A 23,197-nucleotide genomic window follows, 5' to 3' on the forward strand; every position below is an offset into this window, starting at 1 on the left:
AGTTTCTTGCCCTCGCCGGGCCCCAGGGCTAAAGCTCATACCCAGAGGCACCTACCTTCAAATCTAATGCCCCCACACCAGAAGTTTCAGCATTGCCCTCTCTCTGGGGCTGCTCATTTAAAATAGTAGAGTCCCTGAGAAGGAGAAAACATTATATCCCTCAGAGATTATATGGTTAAGTTAAAACATGTTTTTAGGGAAAGCACAAGGACACACAGCTGGATTGAAAAAGGGGATGGGCAAAAACTAAAAGCCAAACCTGTTGCGGTCGAGTCAGCCCTGACTCATGGCAACTCCCTCTGTTACAGAGTAGAACTGCCTCATAGGGTGTTTTGGGCTGTAATCTTTATGGAAGCAGATTGCCAGGCCTTCCTTCTGCAGCACTGCTGGGTAGATCCAAACCACCAAGCTTGAGGTTAGCAGCTGATTACAAACTACTTGTACCACCCAGGAAACATTACATCCCTAACAGTTTATGTGGTTAAGTTATAACATGTTGTTGGGGAGTGTGGGGACACATGGGTGAATTGAAGAAGGGGATGGGCAGAGAGGTGGAAAAGCAGGGATGGTAAGAGAATTATTAAATCCAAGGAAGAATAGTAGTTATCATTATTCAATAGAAGCAGTGAGCTCTCTGTCACTGTGGGTATTTAGGCAGAGGCTGGATATCATCACAGGGGGACTGGATTAGATAACCTCAAGAGACCCTAGGCTTCCTAAGACCTTCAGGAAAGAGGGCATCAAAGAGAACCAGATGCTAAAGACAAACTTCTCTCCTTCACCATTTTGCTAAGGAGCTGCCACTTTTTGTAGCCTCCTTGGAGAGTGTGGAGGGGGGAGGGCCTGTGGTTTCAGCCACCACCAGGGGGCAGCAGCAGGTGCTGCTGGGGTCGCTATTGAGTTTGGCATTGCCAATGTGAGAAGGCACATTTCCTGAGCTTGCCTGGGGCCTGTGCGCACAGGACTCCATTGGAAAGGGGATAGGGAATGCGGACAGAGCAGCCCTTCCCCATCAGTCCCTCAACTGTAGCCTGGTTTCCTTGGGAAGTGGGGGTTGCCAGGAAAGTGCACTCCAAAGATTCCAAACCTCCCTGGGATTTCACTATTACCTATGTATTTCCAGGGACAGAAAAGGTCTGGAAGCATGAGCACAGGAAGGGGTGGGGCTGTGAAATTTGGGGGACTGGGGTTCAGGGAGATGAGAATTAATAATAATAATTACCAATTTTTAATAATAAAATTTTTATTATTTCTCAATTTTAATTGATAAATTTCTGTGATAACATTTTTTGATAATTGATAATTTTTTTGTCATTTTTAATAATAAAATTATTTAAAATAATAAGAATTACCACCTCTCAAGTACCCATTGGAAACCAGGCTGAACCTTTGACACAAGTCTCCCGTTGAATTCTCCCAATCACTCTGCAGTGCAGGTCTTTTTAAATTGCCACCTTACAGATGAGGAAATGGAGGCTCAGAGAGGTGAGGTAACTTGTCCGAGGTCACATAGACTGTACAGAGCAGAGGGCAGATGACTCACAGCCTGAGGGGTCCTCCCTGTAGTCCGCTCCTTCCACGACCCTCCCTACTCTGCTGTCTAGTTGAAGGGAGAGATGCATCGGGCAATTAGGGGATGAAACAAGGAGTATTATAAAAATAAAATAGTGAGACTAGTTTTCCCAGATGACCTGAGGAATAAGCATTGCTGCCCAGTTGGGAAGACAGTTATATTCATAGAGATAAATACAACACAAGGTGCCTTGTGTTGGTGTTGGCACTGACTGTCAGGGTATGGGACTGCAGCAGGGGCAGTGAACTCTGTGGGCTGGGTGGGAAGGCTTCTTGGAGGAAGTGGGCCTTGGAGTATGGATGCAACTTGGAGAGTAGAGAGGAAGCCCACCAGCTGAAGGCCCCCACCCCCACTGTGGCTGGTGTTGGGGATGGGCATATATCCAGGCGTGTTTTGGATAGAGGTGTCCTGGGTGGTGCAAATGGCTAACGCGCTCAGCTGCTAACCAAAGCATTGGAGGCTCAGTCCACCCAGAGGCACCTCGAAAGAAAGGCCTGGTGATCTACTTTTAAAAGATCTGCCATTGAAAACCTTATGGAGCATAGTTCTACTCTGACACACACGAGATTGCCATGAGTTAGAGTTGATGTGACAGCAACTGGTTTGATTTTGGCTAGAAGTCCTGGATGTAACTTGAAAATGAGGGTTACTCCCTCTCCGTATGTCCTAGGAGTGGATTTTCGGGTCAAAATCCTGCTGGTGGACAACAAGCGCTTTGCACTGCAGCTCTGGGACACGGCTGGCCAGGAGAGGTAACGAACACTGTCAACAGGCTCCACCATCGGTGGTGTCAGGGACCAGGGCTGAGCCTGGGGATGCAGAAGGGGTGAGGGCAGTCCTGGCCTTAAGGAGTTAAACATGGGCAGGAAGCTACCAAATACAAATGAGGCGTCGGCCTCCTAAGGGCTCAAGATGTCAGGGAAGGATGTCAGGGAAGGAGAGATGAGTCAAGCCCAAGTGAGGGACAGGGCAGCAGGCACAGGCCCCCTCCCTAGCCTGGCAGTGCACAGGTTAGGGCTGTCCCAATCACCTATCCTTCTGAAAACACTGGTCTTCCACTTTCCAGCTAAGCAGTGCTGATGAAAATTTAAAAGGCCCATATTCTTTGACCTAGCAGTTCTACTTCTAGAACTCCATCCTATAGATACACTCATACGTGACTATAATAACATAGGGACCAAGACCATTCATAGCAATATCATTTGTATTATGAAACATTGGAAACAACCTAAATGTCCATCAATGGGGGACCAGCTAAATAAATGAAGGTCTATCCATACAATGGAATATGGTAAAGCCATAAAAAAGACTGAAGACTCTCTTTATGAACCAACAGGGAATATCTCCAAGACATTTTGTTAACTGGAAAAAACGTATTGCAGGAAACTGAATATTAATGAATGCAGTGAACGTTTTACACTGTAAACCAGAAGGGAAGATATCTATGTGTGTATACATGTGTGTATGTGTGTGTATATATATATATATATATATACATACACACACATTCGTACATATACATTTATATGTAAGTGTAAAATACTCCTGGAAAGATATTGAAGAAACTGGTAACCTGGTTGCCTCTGGGAAGGGGGACCGGATAACTGCAAGAAAGAAGAGAGGTAGACCTTTCACTGGATGTACTTTGGTACCTTTTGAAATTTAAGCCCCGAGAACACATTACCTAGGCAACGATAGCTACACTGTAAAAAGGCAAGCCTATGCAGGCTATCTTTGGGAAGCAATCAGAGGCAGGGCAGGTTAATTCTCCCCACTTTGCAGATGGACTGGCTGAGGCTAGAGAGGCCAGGGCCTGGGGCCTCATGCAGACTTTATGGGCAGGTACCACAGTATGACGCGGCAGCTGCTTCGCAAGGCTGATGGGGTGGTGCTCATGTATGACGTCACCGACCAGGAGAGCTTCGCCCACGTGCGCTACTGGCTAGACTGTCTCCAGGTGAGCAGATGGTTATCGGGGTGGCCTCAGTTTCTGTAGTCAGGAGGAAGCTTGTATCTTGCCCACTCCCCCTTTTTTCTCAGAATTACAAATGGCACGACAGACATATGGGTGACGTCACCCACTGAGGGCATGTGGCTGGATGAACTGAGCACGTTAATACAAAGAAACCACAACCACACAATACAGCCCCCAAACCAGACTACTTCCTTTATCGTACAAACATTTCTGTTCTACACACAGTCATCTGTGTCTGTTTGTGGCATCTACTACTTCACATCTGGAAACGATGTAATTCTAGTGCCATCGCAGGGGATAAATTCGTCTGTCTCTGGTTCTTTCCCCTAAGTATTTAATTGATACGTATATACGGAAATTCTGCAGTATGTACTAGCACAGCAGAGGGGCATGAAGTCAGACATGTCTTCTCTCCGGAAGTTCCTAGTCTAGTTGAAGAGATGTAAAGGAAGCAGGGTGAGGTAATGACTGAGGAGTGGAATTCGGCTCTGAGATATGACAGGACCTGGGTTTGATTCCCAACTACCCAGCCTACTAACTCTGTGACCTTAGACAAGTGACTTAACCTCTCTGAACTTCAATCTTCCTACTTCTTTGATAGGGGAGTTATAAGAATTAACTGATATGATTGCTTTCAGCATGGCACCTGGTGTGCAGCAAGCGCTCAGTTAACAGAAGCTATTATTATACTTGAAACAATTACGAAATGAGCCAAGGCATTCTGGGTAGTCAAGTACTGTTTATTCTGCACAGACAGGAAGAGGGGGCATGGGCAGGAGCCATCTACGAAGGCTTCCTGGGGGAGGTGTCCTTGAGACTGGCCTTGGAAAGTGGGTGAGATGTTTGTAGGCAGAGAGGAGGGGCAGATTCACTGTAAATAGGGGTGGTGGTGAGGTGGGAAGGGTGTGGAGGATTGAGACAGGGAGAGGCAGCCCCCTAACCCTGGGAATGTGTTCGGGAGGGCACACATTCTCAGTTCCCAGGAAGGCAGGGCCAAATCTGCCCCAGGCCTGGCATACAGTAAGTGCTCAACACCTGTGGCTGAGAGAACATGTTTTGCGTGCAGGACGCAGGGTCCGACAAGGTGACTGTCCTTCTCCTGGGAAACAAGATGGACTGTGAGGAGGAACGGCAGGTGCCCACTGAGGCCGGGGAGCGACTGGCCAAGGTGAGCCCCTGGGCATCGACCCTTCTCCCAGCCCACACTGGACAGGCACTGCCCTAGAGGGTCACCCTGGCCTGGGCAACTGAGAAGGAACATTCCGCCCATTCCTGCCTCTGCCTCCGCCAAAGGCCAGGTCAGTGCAGACGGCAGCCTGGCTACCTCTGCCTTCACCCACCCAGGTCTCTGGAGACCAGCCTTGACCCAAACATAAGGCTGCTGATAACGGGCATGACATTGAACCTCTGATGGATCAGTGAATTCCCACACATGTCCCAACCTACATAAAAAATCTCTTCAGAGTAAAAGGGTTTTCAAAGCTTCACTTAAAATTCCCAATCAAATCTTAATTTTATCTCTGGTCTCTAATTAAAATTCTTCCTTCTAATTTATTCTATCTTAAGACTCAAATTCTTCCCTGGGAAGATGACATCAAAAGTACCATCACCAGACAGTGGATACTATTTACTTATGAATAGAATTTAATGACATTCCAGAAAATCTGGAGAATAGTAAAGAAGTTAAAACAACAACAACAACAAAAAAACCCTCTTAGTTCTACCCCTGACACAACCCTTCTTAATTAATATTTCCATCATTTTCTTACTGTTTATCTTCTTCTCAGAATCATAAGATCATCGTTGGGGTTCTTGGTTTGTGAGAATTTTTTCGTTTTAAAGGTGTAGATCACCCTTTGACACAATAACCCCTCCTCGAGCTATTTATCCTCAGGAAAAAATCAGAAATAATAATCCCTAAGGGAATAACAGAGGAGTCCTCGTGGCGCAGTAGTTAAGGGCTCACCCACGAACGGAAAGGTTGGCGCTTCAAACCCACCCACTGCTCTGCAGGAGAAAGATGAGGCTGTGTGCTTCCATAAAGATTACAGCCTTGGAAGCCCTATGGGGCAGTTCTCCTCTGTCCTACAGGGTTGCTATGAGTCGAAATCGACTCAACAGCAGTGGGTTTTTTTTTTTTTTTTTTGAAGGGAATAACATAATGGATACCTGTATAATATATAATCAAACCTGTTTATTTGAGGATGTTCTTTACAGTGTTATTTATAAGAACAAACATTTGGCTGGCGTTGCTGGTTAAATTGTGGCGTATTCGTATGAGAGGTTAGTTATTTTCTGTTCAGAATCCTGTCCTGGAAGGATATTTCAGGGTGTGGGACAAAAGCTTACACTAAAATGTGCAATCAGAGAAGCCGGCTGCAGATCTGGGTATAGGTTAGTTTGAACCATATGGACTCGCTGATATTCGATTGCGTGGGGCTTACCCAAACAGCAATTTCATATGGTTTAACCTAACAGTGGGGAGGGGATGTAGCTCAGTGGCAGAGCATGTGCTTTGCATGTACGAGGCTGAGGGTTCAACTCCGGGTGCCTCCAGCTCTTATTTGAAGTCCCTGGGTGGTGCAAACGGTCTAAGCACTCAGTTGCTAACCAAAAGGTTCGAGTTTCATGATGACCTGGAGGCCCTTCAGAAGAAGCGCCTAGCATTCTACTTTCAAAAAACCAGCTGTTGAAAACCCTGTGGAGAACAGTTTTGCTTTGACTCACATGGGGTCGCCACGAGTCAGAGTCGACACAATGATGGCGGTTGGTAACACAATAACAGCATGATGACATTTAGCCCATTTTCCCCAAGCAAAAGGATTATATAAAACAGAATGGAAATACATATGCCCAAATGCTAAGAGGAGTGGCTTATATTTTGTTCTTATAATTTTTTATATTGTGTTTCCAGTATTTCCCCCAATGAAATATTTTTGAAACGAGAAAACATAATTAATAGTTATAAAATGTCCCCCAAAGGCATTTCTCCAAGTTGGGACTCTAAAGACTGAGGAATATTTCTAGTATGGCATCCTAGACACCTTGGTCAGCCCAGATGGAGTGGGCGGGGGGCCCAGCTGGGGAACATGGGCCACACCAAGATGGGGCTGCCCGTTGCAGCTGGCTTAAGGAAGTATTGGGCAGGACTCTGATGGCCAGGCTTTTGGCCCCAGAGGCTGCCACCTGACTTCTCAGAGGTCTGTCTCCTCAAGGCACCTGTGTCCTTGTCTGTCTGGCCTGCAGGAGCTGGGAGTCTCCTTTGGGGAGTGCAGTGCTGCCCTGGGTCACAACATCCTGGAGCCTATAGTGAACTTGGCCCGGTGAGTGTCACCTCACCCCTCTCCACCCAGAATCCTCTGGGGCAGCCTTCAGCCCAGACTCATGGGAAGGAAAGGCCCATTTTGAGGAAACGTGTCTGGAAACATATAGTTAGATAACAGGGCTCACCAGTCTGGACAAATGGAGCAAGCACTGCACTGAGAGTCTCCTGACTCCAGTTCTGGCATTCTCATTAGCTGGATCCCTTCCAGTGAGGGACTTCGCCTCTCTGAGCCTGTTTTCTCATCTGTAAAGTGGGATTGGGAGGGGAAGTGTCACTCTCCTGCTCTCAACCTTCTAGTGACTTCCATGGGATTTAGAATAAAATCCAAATGCCTCCTGATGGCCTACATCATCTCCAGTGCCATCTCCCCTGCACCTACGCTGGCACACCCCCCTCACCACCCCTCTCCACCAAGCTCAAGCCTCGATGGCTACCCTTGGTTCCCCTCACAGAATTTTCTGCCTCAGGGCCTTCATACCTGCTCTTTCCTCTGCCAAGAATGTCCCCTCCCTCTCATCTTTCAGAAAGGAGCCCTGGTGGCAACATGGTTAAGTGCTCGGCTGCTAACTGAAAGGTTGGCAGCTTGAACCCACCAACCACTTTTCAGGAGACAGATGTGGCAGTCTGTTTCTGTAAAGATTTACAGCCTTGGAACCCCTATGGGGCAATTCTTCTCTGTACTGTAAGGTCGCTATGATGGCATAAAACAATATCTTTCAGATTTCAATTCAGAGAGGCCCCTTCTGACCACTGCCCCCATCGCTGTTCTCCATCACAGCCCTCTCTGTGCCTTTCATAGCCTTCTCAACAAATTGTAATTATGTGTGCTTTTGTCTAGTTTTTTTGGTTGTTTCTTTGTTGTCTGCCTCTCACACTGGGCTGTAGTTGCAGGAGAGCAAGGCCATGTCTGTTTTGTTTACTCCCCTCCCACCCCATACTCAGGACTTGGCACGTAGTAGGTGCTCAATAAACGAATGAAATGAATAAGGGTGGGGCTGTTAGACCAGATGAGCTCTAAGGCCCGGTCTCTAACGAAGTAGTCAGAGTGAGCTTTCTAGACTTCAAACCTGTTCACACCACCACGTCCTCCTGGCCAAAACTGCTCAATGACTTCCCTTTGCTTTAGGATAAAAGTCCCAGTTCCTGAATGTGACTTCCAGGGCTTACAGAGCTCTGGACCCCTGCTGCTTCTAAGGCTCCTCTCTGACCACTTAGCCCTTACGCTCTATGGTCTAGCACAGTGCCTGGCACACAGTAAATACATAGTGAATGAATGAATGAATGGACTTCTTTTACTTCCCCAACCCCCAAGCTCTCTCTTGACACCAAGCCTTTGCCCTTTGCTTACAATACACCTCCCTTTCTGCCAGCGAACCCTGGTACACCCCTCAGCCCGCAGCTCAGACACCACCTCCTTCCTCTCTGGGAAGTCCCTTTATGTGCCTCCCCAATCTACCATTCATTTCTGGGGTGCAATCACTCCCTTTCCTACCAATGGCCCCTTTTCCTACTACTCAAGGCATGGATGTATTGGCATCTTTGTCATGTCAGAGTCCCTGTCACAATGCCTGACACACAGTAGGCCTAATAGAGTGCCAGCAAAGAGACAGAAGACCAATGTCCCATTTTCCTGGTGCCATGGGAAGGCAGGGCAGGGGCAGAGCAGGTGGGAGGGGGAAGCTTGGGGGAGCAGTCCCCCACCCCCCTAGCTGCGCGTGGGAAGTCTCCTGCCTGCCCCTCTACGCTGCTCCTGGAAAGTGGGAGGGGGGACTGAAGCCTAGGTATTACCACGCAGGTCACTCAAGGTGCAAGAAGACCTCCTGAGGGGTTCGCTGGTGGAGGTGGTCCCCAAGAGGCCACCAAAGAGAACTGGCTGCTGCTCCTGACCACCTGGGCTGGCCAGGGTAGGACGGCCACCCCTTGGGTTTCTTGTCCCTCAGCTCCTGTCCCGCATGCCTGGCCACAGCTGGGGCAGAGAGGACAGCTAGGAAGTTCAGGAAAATCCTTGTCAGCTCAGGACTTGGACCCCAGGGTGGCGCCCTTTGCACTCTGAAGAAGGACTTTACTGGGTAGACAAGGTTGGGGGTGTGGGGGGGTGAGGGCGTTTAAAACCCTTTAAAGAAAGGAAAAGTCCCAAAAAACAGACTTAAGGATAATACACCAAAATATTGGCCACACATCTCTGGGTGGTAAAATTTTAGGGTGAATATGTGGGGGTGTTATTTTCTTTTTTATGTGTATTTGTATTTTCAGATTTTCTGCAATGGCTAGGTATTCCTTCTCTAATCAGAAAAAAAATGTTGAGGGGGAGGAAAAAGTTTCCAAGGAGCATGCTTTGGTGCTGATAAATAACGTGACCTGCTATTATGGATTGAATTGTGTCCCCCTCAAAATATGTGATGTTAATCCTAACTTCTATGCCTCTGGTTATGATCACACTCGGGAATGAGTTTTCTGTTATGTTAATGAGGCAGGATTAGTGTAGGCTGTGTGTTGAGTTAACCTCTTACAAAAGATAAAAAGAGCAGATTAGGCAAGCCGGATTTCGGAGAAGAGAGATGACGAGTCACACGAAGACTATCCAGGAGCAGAAGCTCAGAAGAGACAAGAACCTTCCTCCAGAGCCAGCAGAGAGAGAAAGCCTTCTCCTAGAGCTGGCACCCTGAATTCAGACTTCTAGCCTACTGAACAACGAGAAAATAAATTTGTTTGTTAAAGCCACCCACTTGGCGGTATTTCTGTTCTAGCAACACTAGATAACTAAGACGCCTGTGAACTACAAACTGCTCTGTTCAAGCAGTCCCTCTGTTCTGTGCCTGGCAGTTGTTGTTTGGTGCTGTGGAGTCAGCCTCCAACTCATGGCAACCCCGGCAGAAGTGAATGAAATGATGCCCAGCCCTGCCCCATCCCCTTGATTCGTTGAGGATCAGACTGTTGGAATCCATACCGGTTTCATTAGCTGATTTTCGCCAGTAGGTCAGTCACCAGCTACGCTGAAGCCTGTCTAGCATCACAGAAACACACAGATGGGTGGAGGCTGTACATGAGGTGCATCGGCTGGGAACTAAACCTGGGTCTCTTACGCAGAAGATAAGAATTCCACCACTGAACCATCTCTGCCCCCTTTGTGCCTGGCAGAAGGGTGTTAACCTTGTTTCACAAAGTGTATTTATTTGCAAGTGTGGGGTTTCTTCTGAGGAGAATCCAGTGCTAGGGGAAGAGCCATGTTCTGATGTATTCTGATGTCCTTCTGTATCCCTGAGCCCCAACCCCACTGCCTTTCCCCATGATCCACCTCTAAGGGCTCACATTCAGGAACACCCCTCCTAACCCCGATGGCACAGTATCCCCTGGTGCAGCCTTTGCCCCGAGGTGTCAACCTCTGGATCCTTGTGGGGTGCCGCTGGGGTGTGGCTGGCGGGCCCTGGGGAGCAGCCAGGGAAACTGGAGTCAGAATCTCTCCTGGACTCCAGTTTTTTGCAGGAATTCCTGGAATATTGCCCAATATTTGCCTCCTGAAGCATTGCTGCATATTATAATCCAGGTCTGGGGTTTCCAGTGCCTTCAGGGAGCTTGCTTTGGGAAACTTCCGGAGACTGCGCCTCAGTGTTGAACTAGCCCATCATTTGCGTTTGCTGCAAATGTTGTTCTTTGTATCTTACCATTAACCACATAATGCTCACCACGCACTGAGTGTCTGCTGTATGCAGGCGCTGAGTTTCGTACTTGGCAATCATGTGCGTGCTGGTGAATTCCCTGGCTGAATCGGAGGAAATCCCAGCTTCATAGTGAGACGGGGAAGATGGTCCAAGAGACAGAGTTGCAAAGAGCGAGAATGACAGAGAAACATGAAGAGCACGGGACAGAAGACAGAGCCTTGTCCCTACTTGTTTAATTGCAGCCTTGGCAGTTCCTGGCCCCTATCCTTCTCCTCAGTTCTAAAAGGGATGCTGCAGTAGCAGTGAGCTTCCTGTCACTTAGAGGCATACAAGCAGAAGCCAGGTGACAGGTGGCAAGAGACAGGGTAGAGAGGATTCAGGCCATCAGAAGCCACAAAGAGTTGGGTTAGATGCTCTGAACGGGCCCCATTTAACCTCTAGACTATTTGTGGGATGATTCCCACGACCCAGCCCACTCTTTTCCTGGGTCTCTTACTGAGTCTTTCTCACCCAAATGTCTTCTCCATTCCCTGACCCATTCCACAAGCCTCCCCTGCCCCAAGCAATTTCTAGGCTGTAGTGTGTAGAAAGACAGACAGACAGAGAAAGAAATGTGGGCTGTAATCAGTGATGCCCAGCTCTGGGCCAGGGTGGGGCAGGTCCTGCCGTTGCCAATGGCTCCCTCTCTGAGGCCCAGGAGGCCAGGCAGGCATCAACATCTCTGTCTGTGGGCCAGGGAATTAATGAGGCAGGTAGGTAGGGCGTGATTCCTTGGGGAGCCAGTGGGGCAGACAGAGCCCTTGTCCTCTGGGGGACTCAGAGTGGGAGTGGCCCCCTGGGGTGCCCCTCCCATCTCAGCTCTGCTCCAGCCTCCAGGCAGCCAGCTCAGGTTCCCCAGAAGCAGTGTTCTGGAAGGGACTGGACATTCTTCTGGCTAGATCCACCTTCTCTGCAGAGCACAGCTGTGGAGGGACCACCAGCCTGTTTCCCAGTATCAAGGGGCTCACAAGTCAGCAAGCAGGGCCCAAGAACCTCAAAGAAGCACGAGGCCGGTAAGGACTGCAGCAGGCAGGGCTCAAAGTGGACTGCAAAGTGAACTTCCAGACAAGTGGTGAGTTCTCAGGGTACGTCAGCTAAGGGGCTCTGATCACAACTTAGCTTGAGGCTGATTAAGAGAAGGACGGTGGGACTGGGTTGATGGGGCTGAGGTGTAGAGTGAGGTCTCTCCAACTCCCACTCCCGATGTAAGAGAAAAGGGGATGGAAACTCAGTCAGGACCCCACTGGTCTGTCTTGTTTGCTACTGTATATTCCAGTGCCTGGACCAGCATAAGCACTCAGGGAATACTTACCGAGCTAATAAGCAAAGCTCTAAGCTGGCTGCCTCTCCGCATCTTTAGCTTGGGACTTCTGGCTTGGTTCGCGGGGTAGCAGATGGCTGACGCCAGACCCAGGGCTGATTCGGGATACCTAGTCTCCATCTCCCAGCCTGAGTTCTTTCAATCAAGGGCTCAGCATGTGGGATGGAATGGGGGCGAGGGCTTCCCCCAACCTCTACCAAGTAACCAGCACAACACAGCTCACAGATAAGTGGTGACTTCTCAGGGCAGAATGCTAATGGCAGCACTTCTCAGCTGGTCTGCATCTCAGAATGATCTGAGGATCTTGAAAAGCTGCCAAAGCCCAGACCAGTTAGATCACCTTTCTGGAGGTGGGATCCAGACATCAGTGTATTTTGAAGGCCCCAGGTGACCCCAACGTATGAGGCTTAATACCTTCTTGAAGCCTTTTCATACCCACTTTTCACTTGAGTCTCAAATCTGCCTGTGAATCAGGTAGGACAGGGTTTGGTTTTAAAATATCCGTAACACTTATTTACCGGATTATAAAAGCACTCACTATAATTTTTAATCTGATTTATTTATCAGATTATAAAATTTTAAAATTGTGAACATTCTAGAGAAAAAAAAAGATAAGAGAATGAAAGTTACCTGAATCTTGCCTCTTAGTGAAGATTGCTGTTGACATCTGTTTTATTTCCTCTATTTCCTCACCTCCTTACAGGGAGGGAACTAAGGTAGGGAAACGTTAAGTAACTTTCCCAAGGTCACAGTGCTACTGAATAGCAGAGTCAGGATTTGAACCCAGGTGGTCCCTAGACCCCATTGTATCAGGCTGTTGTGAGGTCTAACGGGGCTACTACGTGCACATGTCTGGGCCCACTATAAGCAGAGCTCTGTGAAAGATTGTTGTTAGGTACCATTGAGTTGATTTCCACTCATAGTGACCCCATGTGACAGAGTAGAACTGCCCATAGGGTTTTCTTTCTTTTTTTTTTTTTTTGCTGTAATCTTTACGGGAGTACATCGCCATGTCTCTCTCCCTCAGAGCCGCTGGGTGGGTTCAAACTGCCAACCTTTTCGTTAGCAGCAGAGTGCTCAAGCATTGTACCACCAGGGCTCCCTATTTTGTGAAATGAGGGGAGCTCATATGGGAAAAGAAAAGATCCCTGAATGGCACAAATGATTTGCATTCAACAATTGGAATCTACCCAGAGGCACCATGGAAGAAAGGCTTGGTGATTTGCTTCCGTAACAATTACAACCAAGAGAACCCTGTGGAGCTCTGCTCTCTCTGTAATACACAAGGTTGCCAGGAGTTGGAATAGACTTGATGACACAGGTTTGTTTTCTTTTCATATGGGAAAAGAGGGGAGGTGGCACTTGGGCTGGTTTCTATGCTGTCCTTGTGTGTCCGAAGCAGGAGGATGGAACCTGGGCTAGAGTCCAATGCCACGTTCACCACCCTGCTTACAGCCATGCCTGAACAGCAGCTCCGCCTCATCTTTGCCGGGATCTGTGGCCTCATCCTGCTGGTGGGGCTGCTGGCCAATGGGCTCATGCTGCTGGTGGTGGGCCAGAGCCCAGGTGCCCCCCGCCCGCTCCTTGCCCTGACCAATAGCCTCATGGTGAACATCACGCTGTCTGACCTGCTCTTCCTGGCCTGCGTGGTACCGGTGCAGCTGCTGAGCTTCCTGCGGCATGACTGGTGGCTGGGCCCTGCTGTCTGCACCACCAGCCAGGCTGTCAACACGGCCACCATGTTCTGCACCTTCTACAGCATGGTGGCCACTGCTCTCCTGCGTCATGTGGCTGTGGTCTGGCCTGATGTGGCCCTCCCAGCCGGCTGGGGTCCCCGGCTGCTGATCTGTGGGGCCATGTGTGTCTTGGGCATCACTGCATCGCTGCCCAACTGGCTGTTCCAGCAGGTGGTGGTGGAGGAGGAGGCAGTGGGGGCCTCTGGGGACCGGGCATGCATCTTGCTCCTGAGCCCTGCTCAGACCTCCTGCTACTTCACCCTGCTGGGAGCCCTGGCCTTCCTGCCCTGCGTGCTGGGGCTAGGCTGCTCTTTCAGCCACGTGGGCTGGCTCCTGTGGGCACAGCCCCACGGCCCCATGGGGGAGAGTGTTTGGGAGCACCAAGAGAACACTGGGCTCATCCTTGTGGTGCTGGTGGTTTTCGTGCTGATGTGGGGGCCCTGCTCTGTGCTGGGCTATGTGGCAGCTGTGGGTGGCCTTCCTGCCACGCCGGTGGCTTTTGTGGCCTCCAGCCTCTGCACCATCCTAGCCTACTCCAGTTGTGCTGTCAGTCCCATCCTCTGCTTCTACCTGTCTCGCCCCTTCCGGGCAGGACTCCGGAACATCTTCTGCAGGCCACTGGCAGCCAGGCATCACCGGGGCGAGGGAGAGGTTGCTGTGGTGATGGAGAGTGGCCAGCCTGGCCACGACAGTGCTCCAGGAGGCCTATGGGGCCTGGCAGGGGTCTGAGAGGATAGGCTGATTGGAGGGCTCAGACTTCAGGGAGATGGGAAGACCCTTAATAATATTAGATACCACCCCCTCCCATTTTACCAGTGGGAAGACTGAGAAACAGAAAGGGCAGGTGGCCCAGCAAAAGTCACACAGCAACTTAATGCCTCAGGCAGAACACATGTCTTTAGATAACTAGACCAACCCTCTCACACCATCTTAAGGGTCAGATACCTATAGGGTCCACTACTTTCTAGATAAGGAGCTCTGGTGGCACAATGGTTAACTGCTCAGCTGCTAGCCGAAAGTTTGGCAGTTTGAATCCGCCCAGTGGCTCTATGGGAGAAAAACCTGGCAATCTGCTCCCACAAAGATTACAGCCTAGGAAACCCTATGGGGCAGTTCTACACTGGAATTGATTTGATGGCACACAAAGACAACTTTCTAGTTGTGTGACATTGGCCAAGTTCATTAACCTCTCTGGGCCTCAGTTTTCTCATCTGGAAAATGGGATAATGATAGTACCTTCTTCACAGGGTTGTTATGAGGATGAAGTCACTTAACATATGTAAGGTACTTAGGAGAGTGCCCAGTGCTTAGTAAATGCATGAATCTTATTATTACTCACCTTTTATTTTTATTAGTTTAGGGGCATTGGAGGGGAGTGGGCAGGGGACAGGGAATGAGGGTAGAGGGGCTCCCAAAGGCAGAGAGGTGGGTAGAGGGATAACGTGGGGCTAACAGCCACGTGGGGTCCTTAATCCTGAAGGAATGGGGATTGAGTGGGGGTGAGGGGAGGGGCCAGCTGCGGTCTGGTTGGGGGCTCACAGCCCAGGAGACCCTTTCAGCTAACTCTCCCTACTCCGCCTGCCCTCCTCAAGCTCTGTCCCACACACCCCTCAACCCAATAAGAGAACAAAAATGATATCAACCATGGAGCACTTGGGCTGGGCCTATGAATTTCTAGGTACGCTCCTTTCTTCTCTGTTTTTCTTCCAACAGAGGCTGGGAGAGGGGCCTCTTTGAGATCCTTTCCTTCTTTTCAAGTCCAACTTCCCATCTCCATCTCTCCCACCTCATCTCCTCCAAGAAGCTCCCACCCTCCATACCCAACCTCCGGCTTCCTCAGAGAAGCTGCAGCCTGGGCTGGCCAGGGGGCCAGAGGAGAGACTCACCTGAAATTCCCAAGACAGCAGGGTCTTCTTGGTAATACTGTTACCACACACACACACACACACACACACACACACACACACACGACTCCATGGTAAAAAATCATCTTGGGAAACATTGGGTTAAACCAAATCAAACCAGTATCTTTGCTGCAAGATTTGTCAGAGCCTTGAATATCCTCAAGGCCACTGGACTCTCCCAGAGGGGCTCACAGCAGGCAGTTTCCTAGAATCCACGCCAGGGAAAGAACACAGGAGAGAAGCTACAGCGTCGGGCACAGCAAAGGTGCTGCTGCCTGGAGGCAGCGCCTCTGAGCCTTGATGCCCCTGCTGGCCTGGCATCTCCTCCCAACACTTTCCCACAGGCGCCAAAGGTGAGGTAAACCGTGCTGCTGGTTATGGGAACTTCCCTCCTGAACTGTGACCCCACCCCTTTCCCACTCAGAAAGCATAGAGGAATGCAAGTCAAAGGGGCATCTAATTACAGGGACAGCTGTGAATCAGCTCTAATTTACTATAAAATCATAAGAAGTAAACAGTTCCCGAACTTTGGCCTAATTAGTACCGAATTCCTGGTGATGCGCAGGATGGGCCCGGCTGCCTGGAGGCCTAATCTGACAGCAAACTTGCCCAGACCCTTTTCCCTGTGATCCTGGCCCCTGAAGGTCACAGGGATGCAAAGAGGGACAAGGAGGAAAATGGCGTTTATTGTCCTGTGCACATGTCACACAGGCCTTGGGCACATACCTACGTGTCACTCCACGTGGCTGCATATAACCCCGCAGGTAGGGGTGACGGCCCCACTGCACAGAGCAGCAGTAGCTCACCATGGGCACAAGGACTGTGAGTTACCCAGGCTGGGCCAGAAGGCCCGCTTTGGGTGCCCACAGACCCTGGCCCCTAACGCCGGCTTGGCATCAGTGCCCCAGAGTTGTAGGGGTTCCTTGTTCCAGTGCAGGAAGTGGCACCTGTCTGTGTGTCCGTGTCTCCAGCACTTGAGCAGAGCCTGGCACTAGTGTTCAGTAAATACTCGTTGAGGTGAATGAACCAAGGATCAAGTGAAATGAAGTGATCCACTTGCTTCAGAGAAAAATCGCATCGTGTTACTCGCTTCTCTCACCTCCTCAATGGCCCCCTGTTTTGCTCAGAGTAACCACCTGTTGGAGCCCCTGTTATGAACTGAATTATGTCCCCCAAAAATATGTGTTGTAAATCCTAACCTCTATGCCTATGGTTATAATCCTCTTTGGGAATGGGTTGTCTTTGTTACGTTAATGAGGCAGGATGAGCGTACAGTGTATTTTGAGTCCAGCTCTTTTGAGATATAAAAGAGATTAAACAAGCCAGCAGAGCAGAGGTGGGGAAGAGAGATGCTAAGCCACATGAAGACTGCCCAGGAGCTGAAGATCAAAGAGAAAAGGACCTTCCTTCAGAGGTGACAGAGAGAGAAAGACTTTCCCTAGGGCCAGCACCCTAAATTCGGACTTCTAGCCTCTTGAACTGTGAGAAAACAAATTTCTGTTTGTTAAAGCCACCCGTTTGTGGTATTTCTGTTCTAGAAGCACTGGATGACTAAGACATCACCCAAGTCCTTACCATACATTCTGGCCCCTTCACCTCCCTGACCCCATCTCCTACGCTCTCCTCTTCTCAACTCCAATCACATAGGCCTCCTTGCTGTCCTTCACACACACCAAGCACACACTCCCACCTCAGGGCCTTTGTATTCGCTGTCCCCTCTACTTGGCATGCTTTTCCCCCAGATGTCAGCATGGCTCATCCCCTCATTTCCTTAGGGCTCACCTCAAACATTAAGTGCTTGGCTACTAACCAAAAAGTTGGAGGTTTGAACCCACCCAGTGGCTCTGCTCTGCAGGAGAAAGACCTGACTTTCTGCTCCCGTGAAGATTACAGTCTAGAAAACTCTATGGGAATGTTATATTCTGTCACGTGGGATCGCTATGAGTTGGATTCAACTCGATGACACTTAACAACATCACTTCCTCAGAAAGGCCCTCCCTGACCACCTCATCTAAAACATCGCCTCATCACTCTCTCTTTCTAACACTTATTGCTACCTGAAATTATATTATTTACCTACTTGTTTATGTGCTTACTGTGTTTCTCCCTGTCTTATCTGTGTGTTTGTTGTAAGCTCCATGTGGAGACAGGTCTGTGTTTTGGTCACTGCTGCATTCCCAGTGCCTGCCACAGAGCCTGGCACAGAGTGGTTGCTCAATAAATCCTTGTCGAACAAAAGAATGGAAAGAAAAGAAAGAACCTGGCCTCTGTCAAACAGCAACGCCTGTACTATTTTTCATGGGAGAAAGGAAAACAAGGGACTTTAGTAAAAGAACCAGATTTACTTCAATTTAAGGCAAATTCCACACAGAGACTGTCTCAGAGACGGGCACAGGACCAGACAGAGTAGAAACACCACCTTCATGCATGACAGGAAGGGAAGCAGTGTCGAGTATCAGACAGGGCAGGGCCAGGCATGGAAATGTCAGGTTTCAGTGGGCTGAGGAGCCCCATGCAGCAGGAGGGGCTGGCATGCATGTCCTGCTCCCTGCATGGGTAATGTGGGTGGCTGGGTGGGCCCAGTGGTGAGCTCACCTCTTCCCACCTTTCCCACAACAGGGGCAGAGGCTTGAGCTCAGACACCAGAGCCCAAAGCTAAAGGACTGGGGTATGTTTCAGGCGACAGGACAGGGTGACCCTAGGGCCAAGACGGCCTGGGATAAAGGGAGATCACACTGGTAAGGTGTGGGCTGGGGTGAGCTAGGCATGGGATGAGTGGACCCTCAGGACATCAGAGCTGAAGGAAAAGCTGGGACCATCTGGTCAACCTTCTCATCATACAGATGTGGAAACTGAGGCCCAGAAGACAGAAGGACCTTGCTTGGGTTCCCACAGCAAGGAGGGGGTGGAAGCAGGACCTGAACCCAGGATTCCTATCTCCTATCCCTGTGGAATGGAGGCTGCTCAGAGAGCAGCGGCAGTGTGGGAGCACCAAGGCTGGGTTGCTCCTTGCCAGGCCTCCAGGCGGGCAGCAGAGGGCTGAGTACCACGGGCCCTGGAGTCATCAGTGGAGGGACCTGTGCACCCACACCAGGAAGAGGCCTGTGGGTCTTGGTTTCTAGAACCAGAGTCATACTCGACTTAAGAGGCACCAGAAAGGGCTGGCCAGTCATTTGGCCTACCAGCTCACAGTCACAGCCATTCTCTCATGGGTCAACAGGGCTCCCATTGCATGCAAGTGTCCCTGGAAGGGACACATATCCAGGCATTCCTGCAAACCCATTAGCTTCAAGAGGCTCATTGGAATAGGACACAGGATAGAGACTGGGACGGGGGTTTGGGATACGATTAGACACCAGAGAAGAGGGCTGGGGCTGGAGGAGGAAAGCCCAGCCCAAGGCTGCCTGGATATAGGTAAGCAGATGGATTGCCCAGGGTGGGCTGAGGGGGACCCCATCATCCTGCTTAACACCTTCCTTGCTGGGCTAGGAGTCAGGGGAAGAAGGGCTGAGCAGGGACAGTGTGCCTCATGTGTACTTCCACCCCTGTATCCCCCAATTCCCTGGGTCAGGGCCAGAGTGAGGCCAGGTAATTGGGAAAGAGTTTCCGGAGGCCCCACCCCCAGCCTTCCTCCAGGCACACAGATGTCCCAGGGGCTAGACTGGGCAGGGCAGGAGATCTGGTCGGGGGACCCTGCCCACCGTCTGACTGGCTCTCCCCAGGTCCCAGCCACCTGCCTGCCATGGGGCAGGCTCAGATATGTGTGTGCAGGGGGGAAGCAGGGGGCGTGCGGGCTGGAGACTGTGGGGGTGAGTGGGCTGGGGGCCCAGGCGGGGGATGTGGGCGGATGCCCTGTGCCTTCATGTAGGACACCAGCTGGTCGGGGATCTCGGCCAGCACGTCGCGGGCCAGACGCGCCATGCTCAGCACGTGGTTGCCTGTGCGGTCCACATAGTCCCGGAAGGGCACAAACTGGGGGGTAGGGAGGCAGGGTCAGGCCCGGTCTCCTTCCTACCCCAGACCTGAAAATCTCCAGGCCTGGGGTCATGTCCTCACCCCTCTCCAGGCCCTTTTGACTTTACCCCCTCCCCCATGGTGAATTCCCTGAGGGCAAGGACTGTGTCAGAGTCATTAATTCACTCATTCGACAAGTATTTATTGAGCATCTACTCTGTGCCAGGATACTCCACTGAACAAGATTGCTCATCTCTTTAGTCTTGGTGTGAAACACAGGGCCTGGCGCTTAGTAGGTGTTCAGGAAAGGTTGTCGAATGAATCCCCCAACTTAAGGGACACTATGCCCTCAGGGTGTCCTCCACTCTCTCTGGCCCCTGCTTCTCCTCTTTCCTCTCTAGGGCTAATCTGGCCAGCATCCAAAGTCCACCCCTCTGGCTTCCTCCCCGTGTGCCCTGTATTTCTTGAGGGCCTAATGCTCACTCCTGCCTCCAGGCCTTTCCATTCACTGGCCCTCCTCCCAGGTTGCCCTCACGCATTTCCAGCCCCTTATCTTTGGTCTTCATTCCTGGAATGCTCCTGCCCTCCCTGCTGCTTCTTTTCATCAAGCAAGTGTAGAGAATGTCAGCTCTTTATTTCGAATCTCCTACACACTAAGGGCTCAATCTGCATGAGATGAAATTAGAGATGTGCTTGTTGAGGGTACATTCTTCATCTAGGCTGAACAGGGATTCCTGGAGGACAGCGATCAGTCTACTCATTACATCTGCATACTATGAGGGGATGCTGGAGCCCTGGTGGCACAGTGGTTAAGAGCTCAGGCTGCTAACCAAAAGGTCAGCAGTTCAAATCCACCAGCTGCTCCTTGGAAACCCTACGGGGCAGTTCTACTCTGTCCTGTGGGGTCGCTATGAGTTGGAATTTACTTGACAGCAACTGGTATGAGGGGATGTTAAGGCATTAACTCAATTAACCAAGCAATGCCTGTTCTCCAGAGGGCTGCAGCAACACTAAAGACACCACCTCTGCTGTCAAGGGGTTTGCCATCTCATCAGAAGGCAGCTGGTGGAAAACAACAGGAGGTCCGGGGAACCAGGCTACAGGCGCTCTGGAGGAGACTTGGGAGGCCTGGAGGGCCAGAGACGGCCAGCAGAACTTGGAAAAGTATCACAGAACATTCTGGTGGAGGCACCAGCAATGTTAGGTGTGAGGAGTCAATGTTAGGTGACATGGCAGGGAGGGGTCCAGCTGAGATAAGTGTGAACCGAGGACTGACCCTCGTTCCCCTCTATGGCGGCCAGGCCACTTGGGAGCCCCAAAGTGCTTCCTTCCAGGGGCCCTCCCCAAAAAAGTTCTCAGAAACAGGTGTGAGGTAACCCTGGCTAGAGGGGCTCTTGCATTTCCTGTGGGCAGACAGGGCCTGGGCTTCACCTGCACGATGTCCCGCTCGGCCAGCTTCCCTCGAGAGGAGATCCGCACGTCATCACCATCCAGCTCCACCATGGCTGTGTGGGGAGAAGCAGCATGGGGGGATTAATGGTGGGGACCCCAGGTTGGTAGGTCAGTGAACTGTTGTCCACTCCCAAGCCAATCCAAGGCAGAGACCACAGACTCATGCCCCCATGTTACAGATGAGGAAACTAAGGCCCAAGACAGCAGGAGAACAATCAGGCAAGCCTCTGACTTCTAGCCCAGTGCTCCCGCCTCCCCCGGGCTCCCAAGGTTGGAGGAAGGAGGGATGACTCAGAGCCTCCTCCCCACAGCCTTGGGATGTGGGCATGGGGTGCACACCCTGACACACCCCTCCCTGTGCAAACAAAGGCACCCTCACGCCCTGCACGCTCACCCAGACAGTCATACACACACTCAGGTGAAAGCTCTCGCTCTTGGGAAGGGTGGTTCCCAGGGACCTGAAGCCTCTGGGGAAACATTTGAGGGATGGGAATCAGAAGAGGGGAGGGCAGCAGCTGGACTCACCGTCAAACTCCGCCTGGCCCACGCCGATGATGATGATGGACATGGGGAGTTTGGCAGCCTGGGAGACAGCATGGGGGGATGGTTTGGACCCAGCAGAGGGGCCAGCCAAAAGAACGAGAAAGACACAGGCAGGGATAGAAAGAGATAGGTCAACAGAATAGAGGTAGGACAAGGAAGAAATGAGAGAAGAAGATGGAGAGACAGAGAAAGGGGGAAAGAGAGGGAAAGGGTGTGCCTAGAGATAAAGACCAAGGGAAACCGACGTGGGACCCCGAGAAGAAGGGGGGTAGAGAGAGAGAGACAGAGGGGGAAATCTGTCACAGGTCTGTTTCTGCCAGCCACCTCCATCCCTTCTGTGCCTGCTGGACCACCATCATGAGGGGCCCCTCTTCTATGTGGGTCTGAAAGAGGGGCTGGGGCAGTGCAGATGGGGCTCCTTTTTCAGAGAGGCCACATAGTAGGGCAGCCACATTCCTGGGACTCCTCTACTTTGGGCCTCCCACCTCGTCAACCTGGCAGGCTGGGCTGGGAGCTAGGGAAGCAGTCCTCGAGGTTGGCTAATGAGGGAGCCACGGGTGTCTGGAGAGAGGACCACATAGTGGGACTAAGAGATGGGTGCACAGCTCCTCACGGGGGGTCTCATGTCAGCCTGCTGTCCCTTCCACCTCTGGAAAACCCTACCAGACCCTGCAGCCAGGAGCCGGAAGTTGGGTGTGGTCTGTGGGTCCCCTCAGGGAGGGGAGGGAAGCCACACCCCGGTGTTTCCCTAAAGAAGCAGGAAGGCAGGCCCCAGAAGCTCCTCTCACGCACGTTGACAATGGCCTCCTTGGTCTGTGCCATGTCTGAGATGACTCCGTCTGTGATGATGAGGAGCACTGAGTACTGGGAGCCATCCTGCACAGCCGCCGCGTTCCTGGGGAAAGGGCAGGGCTGAGGCCTGTCTGGCCAGGCTTCTGGGCATGTTGCCCTCCCCTCAAGGACCCTGAGCATTTTGGTGGGGACAGGTCTCAGGTGGATAGGAGGAGGGTCTCTTCAGGGTCAGGGCTCCCTGAAAGGGGAGTCAACGGGAGAGACACACTCTCGCCCAGTCATGTGAGCAGCTGGGATGGGGTTTCATGACCCTGGCCAAGGCGGGGGCAGGTGCTCACCTGGCCACGTGGGTGACCACAGGGGCAAAGTTGGTGGGACCGTAGAGTTGCACAGTGCGCAGGCTGCGGTGGTAGGCCTCCAGGATGCCGTCGATGCCACAGCAGGAGGGGTTCTCTTGGTTGCCGTTCTGGGGGCACAGAGTACCAGGCAGGGGGGTTAGGAAGGGGAGGCTGAGCCCAAGACGGAAGGAGGAGTGGGAAGGAGGACAGCCCAGTGGTCTGTGGGAATGGAACTGGGATCTGCTAGACGCTTCTTTGGTGGGCAGGGGATTCCTGGACCTGCCCTGAAGGTCAGCACACGCTCTGGTGAGCCAGGGTCAAGCCTGCTCCTTGCTCCCCTCTGTGCACTCACTCAAAAAGGCCCCCTGAGAGCCCTGCTGCTTCCCTCAGAAAACCGCAGGCAAGCCCATCATTCCCTACAATGGCTGCTGGGTCTGAGCAACTCAGGGAAGGGCCTCTGGCTGACCCATCTCTGTGTGTCCAAGGCCTAGCACAGTGCCTGGCACTCAGCAGGCATATGAAGCATGCTCCCTAAACACATCTGACTGACCAAGTAGCCAAGTGAGCTTCCCCAGCTAGTGGGAGG

General features: G+C 51.3%; 3 protein-coding genes across 14 annotated transcripts in view; 2 read left to right on the top strand and 1 right to left on the bottom strand.

Annotated features, from left to right (window-relative positions):
- Positions 1-9,588, top strand: part of RAB44 (RAB44, member RAS oncogene family) — a 33,135-nt gene extending 23,547 nt beyond the window's left edge. For all 7 annotated transcript variants that reach the window (XM_049890835.1, XM_049890827.1, XM_049890851.1 and 4 more), the window contains 5 exons: positions 2,244-2,325; positions 3,416-3,530; positions 4,615-4,716; positions 6,795-6,871; positions 8,669-9,588. In XM_049890835.1, the coding sequence (XP_049746792.1) occupies positions 2,244-2,325; positions 3,416-3,530; positions 4,615-4,716; positions 6,795-6,871; positions 8,669-8,759 (467 nt within the window). In that variant the 3' untranslated portion in view covers positions 8,760-9,588. The remainder of the gene's footprint in view (positions 1-2,243; positions 2,326-3,415; positions 3,531-4,614; positions 4,717-6,794; positions 6,872-8,668) is intronic.
- Positions 9,589-13,298: 3,710 nt separating this feature from the next.
- LOC126068821 (neuropeptides B/W receptor type 1-like) lies at positions 13,299-14,357 on the top strand. The gene has a single exon (XM_049871544.1). The coding sequence runs from the start codon at positions 13,299-13,301 to the stop codon at positions 14,355-14,357; it is 1,059 nt and encodes a 352-aa protein (XP_049727501.1).
- Positions 14,358-17,762: 3,405 nt separating this feature from the next.
- The window catches only part of CPNE5 (copine 5), a 108,909-nt gene continuing 103,474 nt past the window's right edge, over positions 17,763-23,197 (bottom strand). For 4 of the 6 annotated variants that reach the window (XM_049890985.1, XM_049891004.1, XM_049891014.1 and 1 more), the window contains 4 exons: positions 22,612-22,739; positions 22,274-22,376; positions 21,464-21,521; positions 19,412-20,991 (listed from right to left, as the gene is read on the bottom strand). In XM_049890985.1, coding sequence (XP_049746942.1) covers positions 20,687-20,991; positions 21,464-21,521; positions 22,274-22,376; positions 22,612-22,739 — 594 coding nt within the window. In that variant the 3' untranslated portion in view covers positions 19,412-20,686. Of the gene's footprint in view, positions 20,992-21,463; positions 21,522-22,273; positions 22,377-22,611; positions 22,740-23,197 lie in introns of all 6 variants that reach the window. The other 2 variants (XM_049890996.1, XM_049890975.1) reach the window with 1 other exon arrangement.

This window comes from Elephas maximus, chromosome 1, assembly GCF_024166365.1.
Source record: "Elephas maximus indicus isolate mEleMax1 chromosome 1, mEleMax1 primary haplotype, whole genome shotgun sequence".
Taxonomy (NCBI): Eukaryota; Metazoa; Chordata; class Mammalia; order Proboscidea; family Elephantidae; genus Elephas; species Elephas maximus.